The sequence below is a fragment of the Tupaia chinensis genome, unplaced genomic scaffold (assembly GCF_000334495.1).
Source record: "Tupaia chinensis unplaced genomic scaffold, TupChi_1.0 Scaffold144255_1, whole genome shotgun sequence".
NCBI lineage: Eukaryota > Metazoa > Chordata > Mammalia > Scandentia > Tupaiidae > Tupaia > Tupaia belangeri.
The window spans coordinates 2,106,147-2,134,126 of NW_006204113.1; the positions used below are offsets into that span (position 1 = coordinate 2,106,147).

General features: G+C 48.2%; 1 protein-coding gene across 5 annotated transcripts in view; it reads left to right on the forward strand.

Moving 5' to 3' along the window:
* The window catches only part of SFXN2 (sideroflexin 2), a 30,286-nt gene extending 5,076 nt beyond the window's left edge, over positions 1-25,210 (forward strand). For 3 of the 5 annotated variants that reach the window (XM_014583332.2, XM_006166377.3, XM_006166378.3), the window contains exons 2-12: positions 7,159-7,339; positions 7,519-7,689; positions 9,877-9,975; positions 10,806-10,881; positions 11,227-11,312; positions 14,028-14,088; positions 14,547-14,613; positions 15,243-15,292; positions 15,636-15,685; positions 18,770-18,817; positions 19,586-20,725. In XM_014583332.2, the coding sequence (XP_014438818.1) occupies positions 7,179-7,339; positions 7,519-7,689; positions 9,877-9,975; positions 10,806-10,881; positions 11,227-11,312; positions 14,028-14,088; positions 14,547-14,613; positions 15,243-15,292; positions 15,636-15,685; positions 18,770-18,817; positions 19,586-19,685 (969 nt within the window). In that variant the 5' untranslated portion in view covers positions 7,159-7,178 and the 3' untranslated portion in view covers positions 19,686-20,725. Of the gene's footprint in view, positions 1-7,158; positions 7,340-7,518; positions 7,690-9,876; positions 9,976-10,805; positions 10,882-11,226; positions 11,313-14,027; positions 14,089-14,546; positions 14,614-15,242; positions 15,293-15,635; positions 15,686-18,769; positions 18,818-19,585; positions 20,726-25,031 lie in introns of those variants that run through there. The other 2 variants (XR_337095.3, XM_027767417.1) reach the window with 2 other exon arrangements.
* Positions 25,211-27,980: the final 2,770 nt, after the last annotated feature.

The window sequence follows — 27,980 nt, forward strand, 5'->3', positions numbered from 1 at the left end:
TCTCTATCTCTCTCTGTCTGTCTGGCGAGCACACCTGCCCTATAGCAAAAACCTCTCCAAAAAAAAAAAAAGAAAAGATTAATTATTTATATATATATGTATATTTATATCTATCTATATATAGATATAGATCTATCTATCTATATATATATAATGGTTACATTGCTGGACTCCCATGTAGTCAACTGTGGTTTGAGTCCTGGACCCAATGGCTTAAAACTCATGCCAGGCATGTGTGTGTGTGTGTGTGTGTGTGTGTGTATGTGTGTGCCCAAAACTCTGAGAGGAGAAGGGACTGGGGCGTAACTCTTCCCCCCGGCGAGTCTCTCTGTCTCTGTCTCTCCAGTGAGTACACATGCCGTATAGCAAAAATCTCTCTTAAAGAATAAAAAAATTTTATAGGGCATGTGCATTCATCAGAGAGAGATGGGGGGGTTAGTGAGAAAGCAAGCCTTTAGGTTCAGGGTTCAAACTACAGTTGGCCATGTGGGAGTTCAGAGCCTTAGCCACCATGCCACCTGCTGGCCCCTCCTGGCATGTTTTTCAAGCCACAAGGGCTGGGATTTGAACTACATGTTTGATGTATGGGATCTAGCTCCTTTAATCCCTGGTCCACAGGGCCAGCTCATTTTGCCTGATGATTTCTATAAGAGAGGAACTGTAAAAATTCTTTTTTTTTTTTTTTAAAGAATTATATTATTTAACTTAAAATGTATTTATTTTAAATTTGACCAGAGAGAGAAAGCGAGAAAGCAAGCTGCCAGGTCCGGGACTCGAACCACAGTCAACCAAGTGGGAATCCAGCACCCTTAATCACCACGCCACTGCCACCCCCCCAGGGACTGTACAGTTTCTGTCCTAACTTCAGTTAAGGCTGAAGTTCATGCATAATTTAGCAAATGATTACCCCTTCATAGTAGCTGAGCTTCCATTATGGGAGGCAGAAGACTTTAGCATGTTGAGTTGAGAGCAGAGAGGTCAGAGAAAGTCAGGCTGTGTGGGGGGTGTTGGGGCGTTTTGCTGAGTAGGGCTGTCTTCAGCCAATGTGAACCTGGGGCTCTGTAAGCCAAGGCAGCATGTGATCTTGCTGGCTAGGCAAAGTCCTTTTGGCCTCATGTGGGTCTGGAAAAGTGAACTCTCCCCTCTGTCCATTCGTGGTTCACTTGGGGCTAAGAGAAGTGCCTTTGGTCTCTGAGCCAGCCCGCAGGAGGCCAAGTGGAGCCGGAGAGCGAGGAGTCAGGGCTTTGGCTGTGGTCGCTTGCTGCCCGCCTCTGACTTTTCCAGAAATGGCACTTCGGTTGCAGCATGAGGCCAGCCAAGGGTACTATGGGTACCCACTTTGAGCTTCTCTTTTCCTGGGTGTTTCCTCTTAGGAAATGATTAACGCCAGCATGTCACCTTCCTGAAGTCTCTTCCACCTTCACAAAAACTCTAAAGCCTCACCACAGCTCTCCCTTCCCCGACTCGTTAGTTCCACTCACCTCCTCTCTCTCTGGTTTAAGCTCTTGACATCTTCCAGGGCTTTCTTTCTTCTGTCTGCCTCTTAAATGCGGTGGATTTTCAGGATTTGTCCTGAGCTATCTATTCTTTCCATTTGCATATTCACACTAGAAAACTCTCTCTCTCTCTCTCTCTTTTTTTTTTCTTTGTTTTAAGAATAATTTATTTAGGGACCAGCAGATGGCATGGTGGTTGAAGCATTGGACTTCCATGTGGCCACCCATGATTTGACTCCTGGACCCGGCAGCTTGAAACTCACACCAGGCACATGTGCATGCGTGCCCAAAATCCCAAGAGGAGAATGAAGGAGAAGGGGGACCAGCAGTTAGTGTAATGGCTATGTCGCTGGACTCCCATGTAGTCGACTGCGGTTCACGTTCTGGACCCGGTGGCTTAAAACTCACACCGGGCACGTGTGCATGTGTGCCCAAGATCCCAAGAGGAGAATGAAGGAGAAGGGATTGCGGCATGGCCATCCTCCCTGGGGAGTGATTTCTTGCTTTCTGTCTCTCTGTCTTCTGTCTGTCTGGCGAGTGCACGCACCCTGTAGCATAAAACCTCTCCAAAAAAAAAGAATGGACGAGAAGGGATTGCAGCACGTCCATCCCCCCAAGTGGGGGTGATTTCTCACTTCCTGTCTCCAATGAGCACATGTACCCTGAAATAAAAAATCTCTTTTTTTTTAAAAAAAAGAAAGGAATTATTTATTTAATTTTATTTGTTGTCACTATTATTTTTTAAATTTACTATAGGGAATAGGTGAGAGGCAGAGAGAGAAAAAAAAGAAGTAAGAAAGCAAGCTACCAGGTCTGGGACTCAAACTGTGGTAAGCTATGTGGGAGTCCAGTGTCTTAACCACCATGCCATCTGCTGGCCCCATCTTTTTTTTTTTTTAAGCAGAAGTTTTTATCTGGGCCAGGGTTAGGATGATCATTTTGACACCACAAAATCCAAATTGCCCCAGATAATGTGTGTCCAGAAACCTTACCTTCAACTACATCAGTGATGGTGAGTTGTTTTCATTTTTAGACCAAATCTCTGAATTCTATTTTTCCTTTTCTTTTTTTTTCTTTTTTTAGTTTTAAATTGCCAGAAGGCACATGCACTCACCAAAGAGAAAGAAAGACATAGAAAGAGGGAGAAGGCATCGCCTAAGAGGGTGTGGTCATGCTGCAGCTCTTTTTCCATTTCTCCAGTCTGTCAGGATTTTGGGCACACGTGCACATGCACCTGGTGTGTTTTTTAAGTTGTCAGGACTGGGATCCAAACCATTATGTGGCTATATGGAATCCAGTTTTCCCTTTTTTTTGTTTTTTTAAGAATTATTTTTTATTGGGGGCCAGCAGATGGTATGGTGGTTGAGGGCACTGGACTCCCACATGGCCAACCGTGGTTCAAGTCCTGGACCTGGTGGCTTGCTTTCTCACTTTCTCTCGTTCTGTCCCTCTCTGGTCGAATTAAAATAAATAAAGTTAATTAAAAAAAGAAAGAAACTTACTTCATTTAAAAATATATTTTTAAATTTATTTTTTATTATTATTTTCTAGTTTGATCAGAGAGAGAGAGAGAAAGAGGGAAAGTGAGAAAGCAAGCCAGCATGTCTGGGACTTGAACTGCGGTCAGCCATGTGGGAGTCCAGTGCCTTTAACCGCCATGGCCACCTGCCGGCCCCAGAATCCAGCTCTCTTAACCACTAGGCGACAAGGCTGGCCTATCTCTGAGTTCTTGTGCTAGACGCTAGGTGACAGTGGTGAGCAAATGAACATACCGTCTGACTTTCTGGTTGAGTACTAAATTAGCAGGTGCTTTTGGAGAGTGGTGGAGAAAGCACTCCCCAGTGGGATGTGGTCACACTGTAGTCCCTTCATTTGTCCATCCTGTCAAGATTTGGTGCATATACACACACTCTGGTGTGTTTTTCAACTTCCGGGCTGAAATTTGAACTACAGTTGATCACGTAGAGTCTGTCTCTTTAACCTCTATGCTATAGAACCAGCCTTGTTTTCTTTTTTAAAAAAATTTTCTAAAGAGGACTGGCAGGTAGTGTGATGGTTAAAGGTGCTGGATTCCCACATGGCCGACGGTGGTTCAAGTCCCAGACCTGGCGACTTGCTCTCTCACTTTCCTTTTCTTTCTCTCTCTGGTCAAATTAAAAATTAATAATAACAAATGGAATTAAATAAATAAATAGTTCTTAAAAATTTTTTTTTTCTAGAGGGCACATGTGCTCACTGGTGAGAGATGGGAAGTTGAGGTGAGGCAGTGAGAAAGCACCCCCTGCCTTGGGAGCTGGTTACACCACAATCCCTTCTTCCCTATTTCTCGCTCTTTTGGGATACTGACATGTATGCACACATGCCTGTTATATTTTTCAAGCTGCTGGGCTCAGGATTTGAGCTCCATAGTTGCCTTAACCACTCTACCACAGCCTGGCCTCCATTTTTCTTTCTTAAAAAATTAATAAAGGGACTAGAAGGTGGCATGGCTGTTAAGGCTCTGGACTCCCAGATGGCTGATTGCAGTTCAGATCTGGGACCTGGTGGCTTAAATCATGCCGGGCGCATGTGTATGGATGTCTGAGATCCCAGGAGGATGGAGAAGGGATTGCAGTGTGGCCATTCCCCTTGAAGGGGTGATTTGTCACTTGCCTCTCACTATCTCTGTCTCTGTGGGAAGCGCACATGCCCTATGGCAAAAACTTTTCAAAAAATTTTTTGGAGAGGTTTTTGCTATAGGGCATGTGTGCTCGCCAGACAGACAAACAGAGATATAGAGACAGAAAGTGAGAAATCACCTCCCAGGGGGATGGTCACGCCACAATCCCTTCTCCTCCATTCTCCTCTCAGGATCTTGGGCATGCACGCACACACGCCCGGCGTGAGTCTTAAGCCACCGGGTCCAGGATGCGAACCGCGGTCGACTATGCGGGAGTCCAGCGACATAACCATTACGCTAACTGCTGGTCCCAAAAAATAATTAAATTTTTTTTAGAGAAGGGCTCTCGCTGTGTTGCCCAGACTGGCCTTGAACTCCCTATCCTCCTCAGCCTCATCCTCCTGAGTAGCTTTGCTTAAAGGTGTATACCACTGGGCTAGCAGGTGGAGTGGTGGTTAAGGCACTGGACTTCCATATGGCTGACTGTGCTTCAAGTCCCGGACCTGGCAGCTTGAAAATCACGCATGTGTGTGCATGCACAAAATCCTGAAAGGAGAAAGAAGGGATGGCAGCATGGTCATCCTCCCTGGAGGGATGATTTCTTACCACTCTCTCTCCCTCTCTGGTGAGTGCACGTGCCCTATGACAAAAAAAAAAACTTTCCACCTCCAAAAAAAGGGGTGTGTACCACCACTCCTGGGACTCGTTGCCCAAGTCTGAAACCCTAGGTATCACCCAAGGTATTTGTGATGTGTCAACTTGGCTGCACTAAATGAGACTCCAGGCTCCCCTTGTTCACTGCCGTATTTCCTGACAGTGGCTGTGAGGGTGCAGATCCATGCCTGCTTCCTGTTCATCAGTGAAACACTAGCCCAGGTGCTGCTGTGGAGGGTTTCCACATATAATTTAAGTCCCCAGCTGGATGACTTTAAGTTAATAGAAAGGGAGATTATTCTGGTGGCCTGACTTAATCATATGGAAGCCTTCTGAAGGAGGGCTAGGCCCCACCTGATGTCTGAGATGCTGAGCTGTAGCCAGAGTTGCCCCCTTTTCCCCAAATCATCTGTTCCTGGTGGTCTGACCTGCTGAGCCCAGGCCTGCGTAGCCAGCCACCACAATTACATAAGCCAGTTAGCTAATTCCTTGTAATTAATCAATTTTTATGTATTTACCAACATGCATATTGTATCATCTAGAGATAAGGAATCAGTAGAGTTTATATATATGTATAAATATTTTACATATCCCTTAAATACATACAGAAAATCTATTGATTCTGTATCTCTGGTTGAACCCTAACCAATACCATATTCCTTGTATACTCAGTCACTTATAAAAAAATCCTACGATTGGGCCAGCAGGAGGCATGGTGGTTAAGGTGCTGGACTCCCACATGGCCGACATGGTTTGAGTCCCAGACCTAGCCGCTTACTTTCTCACTTTCCCTCTCTCTTTCTTTCTCTGTCTCTCTCTGGTGAGCACATGTGCCCTATAGTAAATTTTAAATAATAATAAGTAAAATTAAATAGTGTTTTTTTTTTTAACCCTAAGATTTTTGCTTCTTTCTTTCTTTTTTTTTTTTTGGAGAAGTTTTCGCTATAGGGCGCGTGCGCTCGCCAGACAGAGATTTTTGCTTCTTTAAAAGCGTTTTTTCTTTTGTTCTCTCTTCTGGGTGCCTCTGGGTTTTATTTAAGCGCCACCGTTTTTTGTTTGTTTTTGTTTTTTTAGAGAGAGATATTTTTGCTGTAGGCACTTGTGCTTGCCACAGAGACAGAAAGTGAGAAATCACCCACTGGGGAGATGACCACAATCCCTTCTCCGTTCTCCCCTCAGGATCTTTGGTGCGCCCACACACGCGCCTGGCATGAGTTTTAAGCCGCCCGGTCCAGGACTCAAACTGCAGTCAACTATGTGGGAGTCCAAGAACGTAACCATTATGCCATCTGCTGGTCCCAAGCCCCACCTTTTTGTCTCCATTATTGGAGTTGTCTTGTAGCTGGTCTCTGCATCCCGAGAGGTCCTACCCCACCTTGTTTGTTCTGGCGTGGTTGCTCAGAGTGTTTTTAGTTATTATCATCCTTGTTTTTGTTTGTTTGATTTTTTTGTGCTATAGGGCATGTGTACTCACCAGAGAGAGACAGAAATTGAGAAATCAGTTCCTGGGGATGAGAGCCACACTGCAGTCTCTTCTCTTCCATTCTCCTCTTGGGATTTTGGGCATGCATGTATACATTCCCAGTGTGATTTTCAAGCTGCAGAGTTCGAGACTCGAACTACTGAGTCAGTTCTATGGGATGCAGCCATCTTAGCCTCTAGGCCACCTTCCCGCCCCTTCCCACAGTGTTCATTTTAAGCTACATGTCTGATCTTGTCATTCTTTTTTATTTTTAATTAAACATTTATTTATTTAACTCCATTTGTTATTATTATTATTATTAAAAATGTGACCAGAGAGAAAGAGAAAGGGAAAATGAGAAAGCAAGCAAGCAAGCTGTCAGATCTTGGACTTGAACCATGGTGGGTCATGGGGGAATCCAGCGCCTTTAATTACCACACCATCTACCAGCCCCTTGTCATTCTTCTTAAACTCCTGTAATGACATCCTGAAGTTTTCAGGCAAAAATTAAAAGGTCTCAGAAATCACCCCCTGGGGGGCTGGGCATGCTCAGTTCCTTCTCCTTCACTCTCCTCTAGGGATTTTGGGCACTCACGCACACCTCCCTGTAATGGACGGCCATTTAATTGTCCCTTCTTCCAGTCTTTTCCCCAGCATGCTCAACCATAGGCTGGCCACCAGAAGGACTCAAGACACATTTTGGTTAAACAACAATAAAACCTTATCTCAGGGGAAAAAAAAGACACATGTTGGTGCCCAGTTGCTTGGTCTGGGGCCATCCACGGACCGTGCCAAGCCAGGCAGTAGGTGGAAGCAGGCAGTCTACCACAGCAGGGAGCTTAGGGCCTCGGGGATGCACAATCCTCACTTGTCCTCTGTCCCTGAAGTCCACAGGGGTGTGAGCAAGATGGAGGCTGACCTGTCTGGCTTTAACATCGATGCCCCCCGGTGGGACCAGTGCACTTTCCTGGGGCGGGTGAAGCACTTCTTCAACATCACTGACCCCCGCACCATCCTCGTACCTGAGCGGGAGCTGGACTGGGCCAAGGCGACAGTGGAGAAGAGCAGGTGAGAGGTTACGTGAAGGGGCTCCAGGTGGTAGAGTGACCTTGATGAGATTCCCTAGGGTGTGGAAACCAAAGGTGAGGAGTAAGCAGAGACCTCAGGGAAGGAAGAGAAATGAGAGCAGGAAGGCTGGGAGGCATTGATCAGGCTGTAGCAACTCCGCCTGTCCTTCCTGCTGGCAGGATGGGGGTCGTGCCCCCAGGCACCCGGGTGGAGCAGCTGCTGTATGCCAAGAAGCTGTATGACTCGGCCTTCCACCCTGACACTGGGGAGAAGATGAACGTCATCGGGCGGATGTCCTTCCAGGTCCCTGGTGGCATGATCATCACAGGCTTCATGCTCCAGTTTTACAGGTGGGACCACAGAGCAAGGCGGTGGGAGGTGGCGCAGCCTGGGTCGCTTAGGCAGGGAGCCATGTAAGAATCTTAAGTTTTGGGACCGGCAGGTGGCCTGGTGGTTAAGGGCGCTGGACTCCCACATGGCCAGCCACGGTTCGAGTCCCGGACTCAGTGGCTTGCTTTCTCACTTCTCTCTCTCCTCAATCAAATTAAAATAAAATAAATAAATAAATAAAGTTAAATTTAAAAAAGAAAAGTCATTTAAAAAAAAAGAATCTTAAGTTTTACAGCCCTCTTTATTGCTCACTTACCAGGTAGGTACAGTGTTACTTTCCTTACACACGTGCTACTTCATCTCACCCTCTCCACACCCTGTACGGGGGCCGGGGGGCATCATTTCCTCTTTTTTCTTTAATTTTGCTAGAGAGCATGTGTACTCACCTGAGAGAGAGAGAGTGAGAGAAAGCAAGAACCCCCCCCGGGGGGATGGGTATGCTTTCTCCTCCACCTCTCCCTTTTGTATTTTTTTTTTAAGAATTATTTTTTATTGAACTTTAAATACTTAATTCATTTTAATTTGACCAGAGAAGAACAGAGTGAGAGAGAGAGAGGAAAAGTGAGAAAGCAAGCCGTAGGGTCCAGAGCTCGAACCACCGTTGGCCATGTGGGAGTACAGCGCTCTTACCCACCACATCACCTGCTGGCCCTCCTTCTGGTATTTTGGGCACACATGTACATGTACCCAGCATGTTTCTGAAGCTGTGGGGTCCAGAACTCAAGCCATGCCCTCAGCCATGTGCGATCCAACCACCTTAACCACCACGCCACCTGCTAGCCCATTATTTCTATTTTATAGATGAAATCCAAGTTCTACAGGACCAGCAGATGGCATAATGGTTTTGTCTCTGGACTCCCACATGGTTTACCATGGTTCAAGTCCCAGACCCGGTGGCTTGAAACTCATGCCGGGTGTGTGTATATGTGTGCCCAAAATTCTAAGATTTTGGAGAAGGGATTATAGCATGGTCATCACCACCAGGGGGTGTTCTTTTGCTTTCTGTTCCTCTTTCTCAAGTGTATGCACTTAATAGCAAAATCTCTCTCTCTAAAAAACACACAGAAAATCCCGAGTTCTGGAGGGGCTAAGTAACTTATCCAAGTCTATACAGTCAAATATGGGAACCTGGATTTTAACAGGAATAAGTCCTCTCTAGGAGTCTCAACAAATAAGCTAATCTAATTCTCTCTCTCTTTTTTTTTTTTTTAACTTTATTTATTAATTTATTTTATTTTACTTTGACCAGAGAGGGACAGAGAAAGAGAAAAAGTGAGAAAGCAAGCTGCCAGGGCCAGGACTTGAACTGCACTCAGCCATGTGGGGGTCCAGTGCCCTTAACCACCACGTTACCTGCTAGCCCCCCTAATTCTCTCTTTTAAAAGTGCTTATTCCACAATGAATTTATTTTTTATGATGAAACATCTACTTTTTTTGTTTACAGAATTAACTATATTTCATGTGGTTTTTTAAAAATTTGATCAGAGAGACAGAGTGAGAAAGGGAAAGTGAGAAAGCAAGCCACCAGCTCCAGGACTTGAACTGGGATCGGCCATGTGGGAATCCAGTGCACCTAACCACCATACCACCTGCTGGCCCCATAACATCTAAATTAAAAAACTGGGAAGGCCCTTTCTCTCAGCTTAGTTTAGGGGAGCTGCTGGATGTGACTCTGCCTCCTCTCTCCCCTGCCCTCCCTCTACCTCCCTCGCCCTCCCTCTCCCTTCTCCATCCCCCCTCCTTTCTCCTCCCTCTCAGCCTCCTCCCACCCCATGCATTCACTTGTTCAGTTCTCAAGCTAGGTCTTGGGCCAGGTGTGGGGAGTGTAAAGACTTTAGTCCCTCCCCTCAGGGAGCTCCCAGTTTTATTGAGACCGAGAAGTAACCAGTCACAGCATAGCAGTGGTAAGTAGTCTTAGATTGTGGGTTGGGTTAGCACGTGGGGCTGTGGGAGCAGCAAGCTGCAGGAGTTGGGGAGAGTTGAGAGGTTCTGAGGAGGAAGGGGTGGGATCTTGCCAGCCTTTGCAAAACCCCACAGGCACCAAACAGCACAGGGACAGTTTAGGGAACTGTAGATAATGTGGTCTGACTGGTGTACCCCAAGCTCGCCCTCCCTTCCCCTCCTCTCCTGGCCTCCCTGCCTGATAGGACAATGCCGGCGGTGATCTTCTGGCAGTGGGTGAACCAGTCCTTCAATGCCTTGGTCAACTACACCAACAGGAACGCGGCTTCCCCCACATCAGCCAGGTAGGAGACCTGGACCCTAGGCTGTCCTCTGCCTCCCCAGGAACAGCCCTGTCATCCTCCCTGGGTGGGTCCTGCACTAGACAAGTGACCAAGGGTTTGGAAGTATTTCTCAGGCTGACTAGGAGAGCAGCTTTTTCCTAGACCGATTTCAAGTTCATTCATTCATTCATTGTGCCAGTATTTCTTGAGAGTCTGTTATGTGACAGGCCTAGTTCTAGGTACTGGGGACACACCATGGAGTAAGGCACATGTGGTCCCTGTCTGGTGGAGCGTCAGGTCTTTTAAGAAAACAAGCACGGGGCCAGCAGGTGGCATGATGGTTGGAGGCGTTGGATTCCCACCTGACAGACTGCAGTTCAAGTCCTGGATCCGGTGGCTTGAAAATCACAACAAATAAATAGATAAATAAATGTAAAAAAAGTTCTCTGAAATGAAAGCAAACACGGTCATCGTAGATTGTGAAGGACATGCTGAGAGCGACAAGACAGAGAACAGCGGCCAGGTGTCTGCATGGATAGGCCGGGCAGGACTGTGCGTTCTATAGAGATGATGCTCCGGCCGAGTTCTGGAGGGCAAGATTTCAGCCACGTGAAACCCCAGGGAAGAGCTCGCAGCAGCTTGTAAGAGTTCTGAGGCAGGAAAGAGCTTGGCATGGTTAAATACCAAAAGAAGGCCAAGGGGGCTGGGGCATTGTCCCCGAGGAGGCACAGGCTTCACGAGCCGTGAGGTTTTCAGGTGCAAAGCCCGTTGCCAGGCTTTCTCATGGAAGCCTGTGGTGCTGCCTCAGCCAGCGGGGCGCTCCTCTCCCAAGGGTCTCTCTCCTCCCTCAGGCAGATGGCTTTGTCCTACGTCACAGCCACGAGCACCGCCGTGGCCACCGCCGTGGGCATGAACATGCTGACCAAGGTACTGTCTGGGCTGCTGTGGGCGTGGTGGCCACTTGGGGGCAGCAGAGTCCTAGGGAAACACACACACACACACACACACACACACACCCTCATCCCCTGGGGCCATTTCCCAGTCTGGGGAGTTGGGTATGGCCAAGCCCTGCCAAGTCATGAGAAATACAACAGGACTGGCTCCAGTTTGTCCTCCTTGAATCTCAGAGGGAGTCTGGGGTCCCCCTGACTGGGTGTCTGGATGTGTGACAGTTATCAAGGTCTAAATTTCTTTGTCGATTCCTAGTTCTTAAGCCCCCTGTACTCCCAACTTCCAGGGTCCTGAACAAGTCCCATTGTCTCCTCTCAACAGAGAGCGCCCCCGCTGGTGGGCCGCTGGGTGCCCTTTGCTGCTGTGGCTGCAGCCAATTGTGTCAATATCCCCATGATGCGACAGCAGTGAGTATAGGGAGCCCTTCTTTCCACAGAGCACGTGGTTGGCAGGGAAAGGGCAAGAAACCAAGGCAGTGGGTGACTTCTTAGTGGGGAGGGCAGTGCAAAGTCCTTGAGGGTTGGCTGCTCCCGTGGCAATGGCCCTGGGAGTGGCGGGTGGCTTGACTTCGTCAGTGCATTCCATTTTGTGGGAGTCCTTTCCTACGTGGGGCGGGATGGCTGCAGGAGACAGGGTGGACCTGCTGGGGTTTGTTCTAGATCATGTCTTTTCAACTGTAACTGTGTTCAAGATGTGAACTCTGCCAGCTTCCAAAGCCCTGGGCTGGGCTTACAGAAGGAAACATAGCAGAGCGAGGTGGCTAAAGACAGAACAGGCCAAGAAGCCTTGAAAGAAGCCAGATGAGTAGGTAGATGCCCTCCAGGTACCCCGCTCTAAGCCTGTCACCGGGCAGGTCAAGGAGGAGCTCGCTGCCTCTCAGTCTTTGTGTCTGGACTGGAGAAAGCATCACTATGCCTCTGTTGTGAGGTTTTATTATTTTTCTAAAGACTATTTATTTATTTATCTTTATTTGTTGTTGTTATTATTTTTTAAAACTTGACCAGAGAGAGAAAGGAAAAGTGAGAAAGCAAACTGCCAAGTCTGTCACTTGAACTATGGTAGGCCACGTGGGAGTCTAGTGCCTTAACCACCACGCCACCTGCCCAACGTGAGGTTTTAATGAGGAAATATATGTAAATCTCCCAAACAGTACCTGGAAAATGACAAACACTACCTAAGGGTTAGCTATGGTGGTTGCCATGGTAGTGATCATCCGTGTCCATAAGCTGCTTTGTCTTTTTTTTTTTTTTTTCTAGGAGGTTTTGCTATAGGGCGTGTGTGCTCACCAGAAAGACAGAGACAGAGAGACAGAAAGCGAAAAATCACACACACCCCCGGGGGTGGGGGGTGAAGGCCATGCTGCAATCCCTTCTCCTCCATTCTCCTCTCAGGATCTTAGGCTCTCATGTACACACGCCCAGTGTGAGTTTAAGCCACCAGGTCTGGGACTTGAACCGCGGTCGACTACATGGGAGTCCAGCTACATAGCCATTATTGTCAACTGCAGGCCCAAAGCTGCTTTGTCTTGGGGTGACTGGTGAAATGTTACCACGTAGGCCTTGTAGAAAAAGCATGACCAGAATAGCCTCGCATACGCGCTTCTCCTCTTTCCTTCCCCTGCCCAGGGACTCTTTCCTGACAGACGGCGTGTCAGGCCCTGCCTGGTCTTGACTGAGTACGATGGAGAACTGGCCCGAGAATAGCAGCCAGAGGAGCTGCTGCTCGCCGAGGGGGCCCTTCTTTTCAACTGTAACTGTGTTCAAGATGTGAACTCTGCCAGCTTCCAAAGCCCTGGGCTGGGCTTACAGAAGGAAACATAGCAGAGCGAGGTGGCTAAAGACAGAACAGGCCAAGAAGCCTTGAAAGAAGCCAGATGAGTAGGTAGATGCCCTCCAGGTACCCCGCTCTAAGCCTGTCACCGGGCAGGTCAAGGAGGAGCTCGCTGCCTCTCAGTCTTTGTGTCTGGACTGGAGAAAGCATCACTATGCCTCTGTTGTGAGGTTTTATTATTTTTCTAAAGACTATTTATTTATTTATCTTTATTTGTTGTTGTTATTATTTTTTAAAACTTGACCAGAGAGAGAAAGGAAAAGTGAGAAAGCAAACTGCCAAGTCTGTCACTTGAACTATGGTAGGCCACGTGGGAGTCTAGTGCCTTAACCACCACGCCACCTGCCCAACGTGAGGTTTTAATGAGGAAATATATGTAAATCTCCCAAACAGTACCTGGAAAATGACAAACACTACCTAAGGGTTAGCTATGGTGGTTGCCATGGTAGTGATCATCCGTGTCCATAAGCTGCTTTGTCTTTTTTTTTTTTTTTTCTAGGAGGTTTTGCTATAGGGCGTGTGTGCTCACCAGAAAGACAGAGACAGAGAGACAGAAAGCGAAAAATCACACACACCCCCGGGGGTGGGGGGTGAAGGCCATGCTGCAATCCCTTCTCCTCCATTCTCCTCTCAGGATCTTAGGCTCTCATGTACACACGCCCAGTGTGAGTTTAAGCCACCAGGTCTGGGACTTGAACCGCGGTCGACTACATGGGAGTCCAGCTACATAGCCATTATTGTCAACTGCAGGCCCAAAGCTGCTTTGTCTTGGGGTGACTGGTGAAATGTTACCACGTAGGCCTTGTAGAAAAAGCATGACCAGAATAGCCTCGCATACGCGCTTCTCCTCTTTCCTTCCCCTGCCCAGGGACTCTTTCCTGACAGACGGCGTGTCAGGCCCTGCCTGGTCTTGACTGAGTACGATGGAGAACTGGCCCGAGAATAGCAGCCAGAGGAGCTGCTGCTCGCCGAGTGGCCACTCCATTGGGTGCTGGACTGAGCACATTGTAGACATTATCTCGCTTAATCCCTACTCCCTAGGAAGTGGGTGCCAGGGTTTTCTCCGTTTTGCGGACGAGGGAAACAGGCTTTCAGGACTCAACCAGGGCCAGCTCCCTAGGTCACTTAGCCACTCCCCTGGATTGTTAGCCTGCAGAAGAAGGTCACAGCCAGGCTGCAGGAGGTGGCTTCCTGAAGCGCGAGTGTCCTGGTCTCGGTTCTCTGGCATATTACATGGCTGGCAGGCTTCCAGCACCCCTCTCCCAAGTCCATCAACTCCCGTCTGTGTTTAGGGAACTCATCCAGGGCATCTGCGTGAAGGACAGGAATCACAGTGAAATCGGTCATTCTCGGGTGAGCAGAGGCCTCCCTTTCGGGGAGGGTGGGTGGCAGGGGGAATTGCCCTCCTTCATGATCACAGCAAGCCTGGGCACCGTCATGGGACTGAGAAGCCTCCCTGACTCCATCCACACTTCCTATCGATTTTCCCCACGTTCCTCTGTTCAGAACAGGCTTCTTATGCCTTTTCTCCATCATTTCTGGTCCTAATGCCATAAAAGTCTGGCTGGATGGGAGAGGAACTGGGGAGGTCACCTGGCCCCCGTGAGACTCATCCCTTCCCCTTTGCCAGCTCAGACAGGGCCATGACCCTGACTCCAGTCGCCTTGACCCGGACCCAGATCACTCAGTCCATGGCAGGTTCATCGCTTCCCTTTACTCACTCAGACTTGGCCATGGCCATGACCCTGGCCTAGCCCTCTGGTGTGGCCCTGGTCGGTCATCCCTGACAACTTCCTCTTTTCTGCCCTTAGAGAGCTGCAGCCGTGGGCATCACCCAAGTGGTTATTTCTCGGATCACCATGGCAGCCCCTGGCATGAGTAAGATGGGGAAGCCCTCGCACCCTGGGAGACACTGGAACACGTCGTGTTAACTCAGCCACACTCAACTCTTGGGTGGGAGGTGGGACCCCAGCCTCTCTAACTGTGCTTCTCAAACTCTTTTGCTCTGATGCTGGAAGCCCAGGAAAACCACACAAGTTCTAAGAACATCAATTAATCAGAGATTTGGGAGAGAAAGTTATTTTTATTCAACTAATCCTCATTAAGTATCAGCACTTCATGCTCTGGACACAGTACAGGGTGCTTGGGAGGTGGGGGTGGGAGGAGGAAATAAATTCCCAGCAGGGCGCATTCCGAGCGGGGGACAAAGTGTGTCTGCATGAACTCTCGAAGGTATTTCTGTTTTGAGAAGGACGTGTTGGGCCTAGTGACGAGTCTCCTGTTATCACAGGAGCCTGGGGAGTCTGGAAAGCACCGTTCTGCTGGGACTTGGGGAGAGAGGCAGGGGAGTAGCCATGTCTGCACAGGCTTCAGTTTTTCTCCCAGATGACAAGGATTTTCTAGACTTTTGAGTAGGAGAGGGAATCCCTCAGCCCCTGATCTGACTTCAGAAAGGGGTCTTGGGAGGAGTCTTCCAGACCTCTCAGGTCCTCCCCGGTCTCTTCTAGTCTTGCTGCCGGTGATCATGGAAAGGCTGGAGAAACTGCATTTCATGAAGGTACAGGGTCGGGGGGCTTCTTATGCAACTTCCCTGCACAAGATCCCCCACAACCATGCCTGTGCCTGGGGTCCCCAGACCCTTCCTTCTTCCCTCCAGTCACCACCGCCTCATCTCACTCAAGTAGAGCCCATACCAGAACCTGCAGGCCTCCTGCTTTAGACAGCCAGACCGGCTTCCTGACTTCTCCTGCAGAGAGCGAGGAAAATCCCCTTCCTCATCCGTCTCGGGGCGGGAGGTCCCTGCCTGTGGGTTCTAGCTGGCTGGCCCGTGGCAGGGCAGGCATGGGGTTCATCTGAAGGTGCACCAATCCCACGTGAATCTCTCATTTGTTCTTGTGCAGAAGGTCAAGGTCCTGCATGCCCCATTGCAGGTTGTGCTGTCCGGGTGCTTGTGAGTATCGTGGTCGGGTACTTTCGGGTTCTGTGGTGGCAGGGAATCCAAGAGCCGCCCTCTCGTGTAGCCCAAGTTGGGGGAGGTGTTCCTGGCCCGTCTTTACAAGTGGCAGATGCCTGGTCTATCCAGAGAGCTCGCCATCTTTTCGAAGGGCATCAGGCTGGCGTGGCTCTGCACACGTGTCCTTGTGGAAAGCAGGGTGCTGGGGTGCCGTCCTGTCCTGGGTGTCTCCCTCCCCCCCCCAAGCCAAACTGTATCCAGCTTTATTAATACTTTTCATAAACAATCATGGTATTTCAGGCAGGACATGGGCAGACGATCGTTAACAGTATACAACAACTTCCAAACTCCCTTCTTCAATGGACTACCAAAATCAGAAAGCCACTATAAAACCCAATGAAGTTTTCATTTGATGCTCTGAACAGAGAAAGTTTAGAGTGAGGGTTGACGTTTCACATTTAGCATGTTGTTTAACAACTTTTCATGAGCCGACCCTGACTTTCGGGAAATGAAAATGGCAGAATTATCAACCTGAAGATCCAACAATACAGAAAAGGAGCTGCTGCTCTTTTTTTTTTGAAGAGGTTTTCACTATAGGGCGCGTGCGCTCGCCAGACAGACAGAAAGCGAGAAATCACCCCCCAGGGGGGCTGGTCACGCCACAATCCCTTCTCCTCCATTCTCCTCTTGGGATCTTGGGCACGCACGTACATGTGCCCAGAATGAGTTTTAAGCCACCGGGTCCAGGACGCAAACTGCGGTCGACTACGTGGGAGTCCAGTGACATAGCCATTACGCTAACTGCTGGTTCCCTCCTGGGATTATTTTGAACTGAATGTTCCAAAGTATTGTTATAACAACCTGATAAATTCAGTAAGGACTTAAAACTTTACATCACAGAAGTCTCTGGAGTATGTATAAATAGCAGCAAGAAAGTATACTCAGGGCTGACCAGTATTGACTGGCAATCCTCCCGTTTCTATCTTGTCGTCTTGTCTTCTTTGATCCTCACCCCTCAACTCAGGAGCTGTTCGCCGTAGATGAGTCCAACAAAAATGGAACACTTACTAGGATTAAATGTATTGATACAGATGTATTTGTCAATGAGTTTGGATTTAATAAGATAGCACAGGATGCTGAAAGGTTCTAACAGTTCACTGGATTTGTTAACTAAAACTTATGTCTGGCCGACATCTAATGAGTTTGAGATGCCAGAACTGCCCTAACATGATGCAAGCTAAAGTATACAAAGGATTGGAGAGATAGTGTTTGAATGAGTTACTATGTGCAAAATCAAACTTTACTTCTTCTCTCTTCCCCTTCTGAAAAGAGGATTCTCAGTTCACTAAGGCATTGAAAAATGCATTAATGGGGAACCAGCAGTTAGCGTAATGGCTATGTCGCTGGATTCCCACGTAGTCGACCGCGGTTCGCGTCCCGGACCCGGTGGCTTAAAACTCACGCCGGGTGCATGTGCATGCATGCCCAAGATTCCGAGAGTAGAATGGAGGAGAAGGGATTGCAGCGTGACCATCCCCTCTGGGGGGTGATTTCTCGTTTTCTGTCTCTCAAAGATGCACACACTTCACTCGGCATCTCCAGCACCTTCAGCTTTCTGTGCCTGGGCTGTGTTGGCATCTCCATTTTCTGCAGGGTTGTTCCCATCCTTGCCAGCATCAGCTTTTCCCTTTTTTCCTTTGGGTACCTTCTCTCTCTTCTTTGCAGGGGCCTTTTTAGACTTGGGCTCTGGCTTTGGAGGAGCAGGTTTTGCAGACAACCTTGCAGATCTTCTCTGTGGTTCGTCCTTCACCTTGGCTTTCTCTCCTTTAGCATCCTTCAGCCTTTCTCTTGGGCATGGTGGTGACGACGGCGTACGTAGGTGCTGGACGCAGGGGATGCAGCGGCGTGCAGGCTTTGGTCGGTCCAGGGGTCGCTCTCGCCTCTTCTTCACACTGCTCCGGGTGTCTCCCTTCTGACCTCCGGTCTAGAGCAGTTGTAGAGAAGAGACGAGAAGGATGAGGTGTTGCTTTGGCTGGGGCTGTCAAGTGTCCCAGCTCCCGGGGAGGAAAATGCCACAGTCATGGGTGCGTTCTTGGGTGCCTGCCATGGACTGGACGTGTGCGGGCATGAATCATGCATTGCAGGGCCACAGGACTAACGAGGCCGGTCACAACCAACTTTGATGGAACGCTATGCATGCTCACTGAGCTGCCGCTGCACGTTTCTAGTTCCCTCCGTCCTTTCCATCCTGGAGGTGTATGTCCTATTGTCACCTCCTTTTGCAGCTGGAGAAACTAAGGCTTAGGTTAAGAAAATTGCCCGATGATATGTAACTGACAATGGCTGGAGCTGTTTGATCCTCAGTCTGACATTATACTACCTCCTGACTGAGCGAGTTTCCACCAGCCGATCGAGCCATTAGCCTGGGCTGGACGCTGTGCGCATGCCTGGTTGAACCTCCACAGTAACCCCGCACACTGGATGCCGTTGCCCTCCCTGTGCTAGCTCAGAAGTAACGTGTCTGAGATTGCACAGCCCGTAAGTGGCAGAACCCAGCTAGGAAGCAAGTCTGTTAGGTTCCCAAATCCTGTTAAGACCTCGCTTCCTAAAACAGGGTCCTGGGCTAGCATCATCGGAGAACTCCTTAGAAATAGGCGCTTAGGGCCTTCCCCAGACCTACCGAGTCAGCATCCACACTTTGGCTTGTCCAGTTTTTCGTAGGCACAGTCAGGTTTGAGAAACTGCCCTTTATGGTGCTCTAAAACAGCAGGTCTCAGTGCGAAGGAAGGAGCAGGCCTTGGATTCATGCCACCCCTCCTGTCCCCCTTCGCCAGTGCTGGTGTTGCATGGCTTCGAAGATGGGGAGAGGGGAGAGGAATGGAGCAGGCTACTGATTTTATCCTCCTGCCAGAGTGCGTCTCCTGCACTCAGAGCAGGAGAAGGGCTGGGAGAGAGCGCTGTGGGGCCAGTGGGGAAGGCAGGCTGGGACACAGGCATCGCCCTCCTCCGGGGTGCTCGAGGAGGGAAGGGTGGGCCCGTGTGGAGACCTCCTCTCATGCTGTGGTTTCTCCTTCCTTACAGCCTCATCTTCATGGTGCCGGTGGCCTGCGGGCTCTTCCCACAGGAATGGTATCAGCTGTCGATTCCTCTCTCTGTTTCCTTGAACACCCTGCCACCGCTCTCCCTGACTTGCCTGCTGTCCAGAGGAGAGAAGGCAGGGCCAGGGAGGGCAGCATTAGCCTGAGGACAAGTGCCCAGTGGCCTAAACTTGGGACCTCTGAACCCCGGGTGAACTGCAGACCAAGCAAGATCTCCAAGGAGCAGAAGTGGGAGGAAGAATGTGGCTGTCCCCTCCCAGTGAAGCTTGGGCTACCTTGGAGAAAAAGGGAACTTCCTTTCTCTCCTGGCAGGGTTATTAGGAAGGTCTGCCCTGGATGGCTCTGGTCTTTAAAACTGAGTAAGGGGGGCAGGTATTTATTCTGGCTCCTGTTTTCTAGGGAGCTGATGACTCTGTGTGTGTCCTAGAAGTGTGTGTGGGGGTGGGTGGCAGGGATAGAGAAGAGGTGATGGAAAAGAGGGGAGGCATCAGACCCAAGGAGACAGGTGTGGCTTGACCCTATCCCAGGAAAATGCCAGTCTCCCCTGCCTCGGTACTCTGGTCTGGCAGTGGTTCAGTGGTCACCGATTAGACAAGTTTAAACCAAGAGCCTTGGCCCAGGGAGAAGGAGGACAGTCTTGAGTAGAGGTAAAGACATGTCAGGCGCAGAGGCCATTAAGAATTCTGTCTGGAAAACTCAGGAAGGACTGCTCAGAGGTGGCATTTGAGTCAGACTCCACCTGAGGTTCGGTTGCGGCTTGTCTCCCATGGCATGCTTGTAACCTCTTCTCTCTTTTCAGTGAATTGCCAGTTTCCTATCTGGAACCAGAGCTCCAAGACACCATCAAGGCCAAGTATGGAGAACTCATGCCTTATGTCTACTTCAATAAGGGTCTCTAAATGCCTCACCCAGCAAGGGCCCATCCGGGCCCATCTCCACTGCTCTTCTGTAGCCGCTGTGCACACCTGTGCCCTCATTCCTCTTTGTCGACAAGGCCCGAAGGCCAGGGTGACCTGGGGGGCAGCTGGCCAGGAGAGGGTGGTTCCTGCGTCCACCTAAGCACCTGTTATTGGACTCCAGGAAGAGTAAGTGAGAAAAGGGTGCTGAGACCACAGACTTCTGTCCGCTTCCTCCTTCACCACTGTCCCCTCGAGGCCAGAAGCTGAGGTCCTCTCAGGGAGACGGCACTGATCCTGGGAGAGACTCAAGCAAACCATTTGGAAAAGTTAGGAAGCCTTCAGGATTTGGGTTCTAGCCAAGATTGGTGAACAACCCCTAGGACAAAGAGCTCCTACTCTTCCTCTTCCCTTCCTCCTCTCTCCCCAGCAATGGAAACTTTTACCCCGTAAGTCTAGCCTAACTCGCAAGAGCAGGGTGAAAGAATCTTTCCTCGTGCTCCTCTGCACTGCCTGCAGGCAGAGGCAGAAAGCTACTTTGGGAGGCACCGGCAGGTGGCGTGCTGGTTAAGGGGGCTGGACTCCCACACGACTGCTGTGGTTCGAGTCCCAGACTTGGCGGCTTGATTTCTCACTTCCCCCTCACCCCTGTCTCACACCCAGTCCCTCTCTGGTCAAATTAAAAGAAAGAAAGAAAGTTAAATAAAAGAATTCTTGAAAAAAAAAGAAAGCTGGTTAGGGAAAGCTGATCAGGTGCCTGGCCAGGAGTTGCTAGTGCTGAAAGGGGACAGTGTGAGGCAGCAGTCCCGTGGTACTTCAAGCCCTGCCTGTCAGCACTGACTGTTCTGCCCTAAAACCATGTCTGTGCCAACCCCGTGGCCTCATGGTTAAGGAAGCCAGATCTCACATGGCCAGCGATGCAATTCAAATCCTGGCCCTGGTGGCCTGAGAAACACACCAGATGTGTGTGCCAGCATGCCCCAGATCGTGACAGAGAGGGACGCGTGGTGGGGCCATGCCCCACTGGGAGGTGCTCTTTCCTCCTCTCTCTATGGCACACATGCTCTCTGACCAAAAAAATAAAAAAATGTCTGGGTGTATTCTTGGGATCTTCTCTATAATAGAGGACGTTTTTGTCTGTCTTCCTAAAAAACAATTCTGGGAGCAGCAGGTGATGTGTTTAAGGTGCTGGATTCCCATATGGCCGACAGGTTTGAGTTCTGGACCCGGTGGCCTGGGGATCATGTGCATGCATGTCCAGAATTCCAAGAGGAGAGTGGAGAAGGGATTGCATCCCAGCCATCGCCCACCGATGGGTGATTTCTCACTTTCCCTCTGTCTCTGTCTTTCTGTCTTCGGCAAACTCATGCACCCTATGGCAAAAATCTAAAAAGAAAAATAAAATCCCATTCATTGTGAATGGAAAGGATATTTGTAGGCATTAAACAGTGGGTATGGTCTTCTGGCTGCCTCCCACGCTCAGCCCACTAGGTTAAAAACCAAAAAAAAGACTGGTGTGCACTAAATAGGAAAGGGGAGTTTTGTTTGGACACCTCTAAGAGGAAATCAGCCAGGACCAAAAAGCCTCAAAGGACCCACAGCAGGGGCCAGCAGGTGGCGTGGTGGTTAAGATGTTGGACTCCCATATGGCTAACTGCGGTTTGAGTTCCGGACCTGGGAACTTGCTTCCTCAGTTTCTCTCTTTCTTTCTCTCTGGTGAGTACAATGTGACATAGCAAATCAAAAAGTAATAATAATTTTTTTAAAAGTAATAAAATTAAATTAAAAAAGAAAAGAAAAGAAAAGACAGCAAAGTACAGCCCTTGACCGGCTTGGCTGTACTAGGTGACTTCTCAAACTCCTTGTGTGAAATATGGCTTGTCTGGATCAATGTGTGTATGAGTTTTTCTAGTCGGATTGCTGTTCAAAAGATATCACTGAATCTAATAATACATTTCTTAAAACACCAAAAACTTGCAAACTATGTAAGTTAATAAAGCTTGGTTGGAAAACAGGGTCTGGTCTTATTCTAGCTCTGGCAGGTCAGAGGTTATCACAAGTCTAAGGATAACCGTCTGATGCCTGGAGGTCTGCTTCATCCTTTTCAAGTGTACAATTCAGTGTTGTATAGTTGTGCAACCATTACCCTTATCTAATTCCAGAATACTTTATGCCTAGAGGGAATTGCATACCCATTAGCAGTCACTCAGCATTCCCTACTGCCACCCCTACCAACCCTCAATCTGTCTTGTGTCTATAAGTCAGCCTAGTTTGTACTCTCCCCACAATATAGAGCCTTCTGTAGCTGGCTTTTGTTTCCCCCCTCACTTAGCACAATGTTTTCAATGTCCATCACGTGCGATTTGACTTCGGCTGGTGTCTGAGCAGCTAAGTCTGTCTCAGCCAGCTTCCTTAGGGAAGGAGACCTGGCGTCCACTTGGCCCATTTCCAAACACAAATAAGAATGTTACCAGAGGGGACCAGCAGGTGGCATGGTTGGTAAAGTTCTGGACACCCACACCTGGTGCCTTGCTTTTTCACTTCTCTCTCTGTGTCTCTCGTCAAATTTAAATAAATGAATGAATGAATAAAAAATTTTAAATAAATAATTCTTTTTAAAAAACATTTTATTAGTTTTAATTATTTATTTAACTTTATTTATTCATTTTTATTTTGACCAGAGAGACAGAGAGAGAGAAGGTGAGAAAGCAAGCCACCAGGTCCAGGATTTGAACCATGGTCAGCCATGTGGGAGACCACCACCATATTCACGACACCGCCTGCTGGCCTCCAGGGGACACTTTTAATTAAAAGCATTCACTCCAGCTCTGCATCTCGTTCCCTTTCTGTAACATCTCTGTTTTCTTTGAGTTGGCTCCTGTGGGATGCTTTTCTTTCTTTCTTTCTTTCTTTTTTTTTAATTATTTTGAAAAAGTGGAGAGTATGTGACGATAAAAATAAATTTTAGAAATTCATTTATTTTAATTTTACCAGAGAGAGACAGAGACAGCAAGATATCAAGCCACCAGGTTCGGGACTCAAACTGTGGTCTGCCATGTGGGAGTGTTCAGAACCTTAACCACCACACAACCTGCAATCTTTCTGTGGGATGTTGAAAGGCAGTTAGGGTGGGACCAGCAATTAGCGTAATGGCTATGTCGCTGGAAAAAAAGTAATAATAATTTTTTTAAAAGTAATAAAATTAAATTAAAAAAGAAAAGAAAAGAAAAGACAGCAAAGTACAGCCCTTGACCGGCTTGGCTGTACTAGGTGACTTCTCAAACTCCTTGTGGGAAATATGGCTTGTCTGGATCAATGTGTGTATGAGTTTTTCTAGTCGGATTGCTGTTCAAAAGATATCACTGAATCTAATAATACATTTCTTAAAACACCAAAAACTTGCAAACTATGTAAGTTAATAAAGCTTGGTTGGAAAACAGGGTCTGGTCTTATTCTAGCTCTGGCAGGTCAGAGGTTATCACAAGTCTAAGGATAACCGTCTGATGCCTGGAGGTCTGCTTCATCCTTTTCAAGTGTACAATTCAGTGTTGTATAGTTGTGCAACCATTACCCTTATCTAATTCCAGAATACTTTATGCCTAGAGGGAATTGCATACCCATTAGCAGTCACTCAGCATTCCCTACTGCCACCCCTACCAACCCTCAATCTGTCTTGTGTCTATAAGTCAGCCTAGTTTGTACTCTCCCCACAATATAGAGCCTTCTGTAGCTGGCTTTTGTTTCCCCCCTCACTTAGCACAATGTTTTCAATGTCCATCACGTGCGATTTGACTTCGGCTGGTGTCTGAGCAGCTAAGTCTGTCTCAGCCAGCTTCCTTAGGGAAGGAGACCTGGCGTCCACTTGGCCCATTTCCAAACACAAATAAGAATGTTACCAGAGGGGACCAGCAGGTGGCATGGTTGGTAAAGTTCTGGACACCCACACCTGGTGCCTTGCTTTTTCACTTCTCTCTCTGTGTCTCTCGTCAAATTTAAATAAATGAATGAATGAATAAAAAATTTTAAATAAATAATTCTTTTTAAAAAACATTTTATTAGTTTTAATTATTTATTTAACTTTATTTATTCATTTTTATTTTGACCAGAGAGACAGAGAGAGAGAAGGTGAGAAAGCAAGCCACCAGGTCCAGGATTTGAACCATGGTCAGCCATGTGGGAGACCACCACCATATTCACGACACCGCCTGCTGGCCTCCAGGGGACACTTTTAATTAAAAGCATTCACTCCAGCTCTGCATCTCGTTCCCTTTCTGTAACATCTCTGTTTTCTTTGAGTTGGCTCCTGTGGGATGCTTTTCTTTCTTTCTTTCTTTCTTTTTTTTTAATTATTTTGAAAAAGTGGAGAGTATGTGACGATAAAAATAAATTTTAGAAATTCATTTATTTTAATTTTACCAGAGAGAGACAGAGACAGCAAGATATCAAGCCACCAGGTTCGGGACTCAAACTGTGGTCTGCCATGTGGGAGTGTTCAGAACCTTAACCACCACACAACCTGCAATCTTTCTGTGGGATGTTGAAAGGCAGTTAGGGTGGGACCAGCAATTAGCGTAATGGCTATGTCGCTGGACTCCCATGTAGCCAACCGTGGTTCGAGTCCCAGACCTGGTGGCTTAAACTCATGCCGGGCGCGTGTGTGTGCGCGTGCGCGCGTGCATATGTGCCCAAGATCCTGAGAGGAGAATTTAGGAGAAGAGATTGCGGCGTGGCCATCCCCCCTGGGGGGTGAATTCTCTCGCTTTCTGTCTCTCTGTCTTTCTGGCGAGCACACACGCCCTATAGCAAAAACCTCTCCAAAAAAAAAAAAGAAAGGCAGTTAGTGTAACTAAAAGACTGTAGTGTGTGAAGTGCTGATCTTAATTGTAAAAGGAGAAAGGGAAGTTGGGGCAAAATCTGCCAAATTGAATTGGAGTTTTCTTTCTTTCTTTCTTTCTTTCTTTCTTTTTTTTTGTTGAGAGGTTTTTGCTATACGGTGAGCGCACTCTCCAGAAAGACAGACAGAAAGTGAGAAATCAACCCTCCCCACCACCACCACCAGGGATGGCCACACCACAATCCCTTCTCCTCCATTGTGGGAGGCTGGGCACCAGCGAACATCGCTGGTTTCTCAGAAAGCAAACAATTACACAATGCCAAAGGCCACAATTGGTTCCCTTCAAAAAACTTGACCTTTGAAACCATGCTCTGATTGGCCACTAGAATCCCTCAGATTTGTGTATCTGGCACCTCATGATTGGTCCAAAAGCAACCAATCATAACCCACCTTTTACAACTAATCATGGCCCGCCAACGTGTATATAACCATGAGGCCTGGCCCACAATCCTCAGACGACCAGGAAGATGACACAGGTGACCAGGACGACAACACAGATGACCCTGGAGAGCCTGAAGAGCTGAAACACCACACAGTCTACGGACAACCGGGAAGACGACCCAGAAGAGTTGTGACACTGCGTTGTCTCCGGACGACCCTGAAGAGTTGAGACACCGTGTCATCTCCGGATGACCCTGAGGGGTTGTGACACCGTGTCGTCTCCGTGCTGCTCACAATAGACGACGCGATGCATCATCTCCGTGTTGTACTGTGCTGCCCACAATAAACGGACGACCCTGAAGACACTGTGTCGTCTCTGTGCTGTAACACTACGCTGCTTGTCCCGGCTCTCACTCCTTCCCTCAGGAAACCCATTTGACTGTCCCCCTGGGTCGGGACACTCCATTCTCCTCTCGGGATCTTGGGCATGCACGCACATGTGCCAGGTGTAAGTTTAAGCTACCCGGTCCGGGACTTGAACTGCAGTCAACTACATGGGAATCCAGCGATATAGCCATTATGATAACTGCTGGCCCCTGAATTGGAGTTTTCTAGTGATGTTGGCATTTGGTATTTATAGGGAAGATTTGTAACTCCTGGAGGCCGGGATTGAGAATCTCTATGTCCTGGAAATAATTTGGCCCTTGCCTAGAACTAAATCTTTACTTTTAAGGAGCTTGACTTGTGGAATGAATGAATTTCTAAGAAACTAAAGGTTGTCACTTTTTGTAGTACTTGGGAAGCAAGATCAAGCAGAAGGCAGAGGCCCTGCTTCCCCAGTGCAGTCAGTATTGCACTGAACTGTGGAGCTGGAGGCCACAGGCCCGCCATGTTTCAAACCCTGCCCAATTGGCCTGGAAACACATGGTGCTCATGCCTAGATCCTAGAATGCTTGAAGACTGCAGGAGGTAGGTCAGGGTATGCCTGAGTCCTGTAGAGTGTGCTTCTCTCTCAGTCTCTCATGCATGTGCACGAGTTCTATCACGAAGAACATAAAGGGACCAGCCCTGTGCATAAGGAGATCCCAAATGGCAAGCTGTGGTTTGAATTCTGGCTTCAGTGACTTGAAAAACAGGCTGGGCATGTGTGCATGCTTGCTCCAAATCCTGACAGGCTGGAGAAATGAAGGGAACAGTATTGTGGAATGACCATGTCCCAGTAGGGGGTGCTTTTTCTTTGTCTCTGGCAAGCGTGCATACCCTCTGGTAACCATAACGCTTTTTTTTTTTTTTTTTTTCTAAAAAGCAGAGAGCTGGCCTGTAACACCTAGCTATAGTTCGAGCTTCTCTAGAGGCTGAGGAAGGAAGATTGCAAGTTTGAGGTCAGCCTGGGCAACATAGGAAGAACCTGTCTCAAAAATAAATAAAAGGGGCAGAACTATGGACATTCTTTAACTTGGACAAGACCTCTACCCCCACCCCCACTGTTGCCTATTTCTCATTTTGCCAATAGTTAAGCCAAGAACAACTGAGTTCAGCTATGAGCTAGATGGCCAGGTTAAAAAATGCTTTGGAAGGTCTTGCAAAATAGGGTGCTACAGGCAGCTGGGTTCTCTGCCATGGGTTCATTTGTTCATTTATTTTATCCATATTAATTGAGCTCACGTTTGGGTTCTGTAGAGGATGTTAAGAGATAGAGGAGGAGGATGAGAGGAGGAGAAGAAAGTTAAAAGATAAAACCCTGCCAATCAGGCAGGCAGATGTTTTAGATTCCATATACTGTGTGGTGTCAGGCGAATCCAGAAGGAAGGGGTGGGACAAGGAGTTTGTAAGCAAGGACTATGTATAACGTGTCAGTGGAGTTTCTGGGCATCTCTTAAATGTTCAGTACAATTGGAAACCGGGAAAATGCAAGGACAGAAGTTAAGATTCAGAGAAGCAGGTAGGGACCAGCTCACAGAAAGGACCAAATGGAGAATTTTGGACTATATGTCCTGAAACCAGTTGAAATGTATTAAAAGGGGAAGCCACACGTGTCCCTTAGCTTAGTGGGTAAGGGAGCTGGTCCCACATTGCCATCAGGGTTCAAATAGCACCCCCAGTGACTTGAAAAATACCCAGGGCTATGTGCATGTTTGCCTCCAAATTCCAAAAGGTTGGTGAAATGGAGAAGGGATAGCAGCATGACCACACCACACTAGAAGGAGGAGTGCTTTCTCTCTCTCTCTCTTTGGCAAGTGCACACCCCCTCTAGCAAGGTGTGGGGAAAAAAAGGAGGGAAGCCAGTGACAGCAGGTGATGTGGTGGTTAAGGCACTGGATTTCCACATGGCTGACCACAGTAAAAAACTGGTGGCTTGAAAGCACACTGGGCATATGTGCATGCGTGCCCCAAATCCTGGGAGGAGAGTGGAAGAGGGATTTCTCACTTTTCCTCTCTCTGACAAGCACACGCACTCTATGGCTAAAACCTAAAAACAAAAACTGGGGGAAGCCATTATGTTACAATTCTTGGGTTTACATGGCAGTGCTGATAAAGTGTGCAGAAGGAATTTGGCAGTCCACGGGTAGCATGGAGGCCGTTGGTAGAAAACAAGGACCGAAGCCATCAGGGGTGGATTTTAGAGTTATTTCTGAGGTAGAGTCAACAGAACTTTGTCCCTGACACTTGGGATGACCTGGTACCGTGCCTCAGACAAAGACACTATTTCTGAGATTGGAATTCAATGAACCTAAGCTGCTGCTTGGGCAGTTGACAAAAAGACATCTAAATATTTTTAGATTGCAAATGGTTTTCTCATCGGGAGGGCCCAGTTACCTTCTAGAAATAAATTCTTTTCCAGCACACTTTGGAATGATCATACCCTTGTCCTTTTTTTGCTGAGGTAATACATTACTTCCGCCACACTCAAGATGGCTGCACCAGAGAAAGGCTTCTTAATACACCTCCTAGGCGGCCCGCCCCCTAATCAAAGCCACTTCCGCCCCTCTCGGCGGGGGGGGGCGCCCTTTTCTCCACCTGGA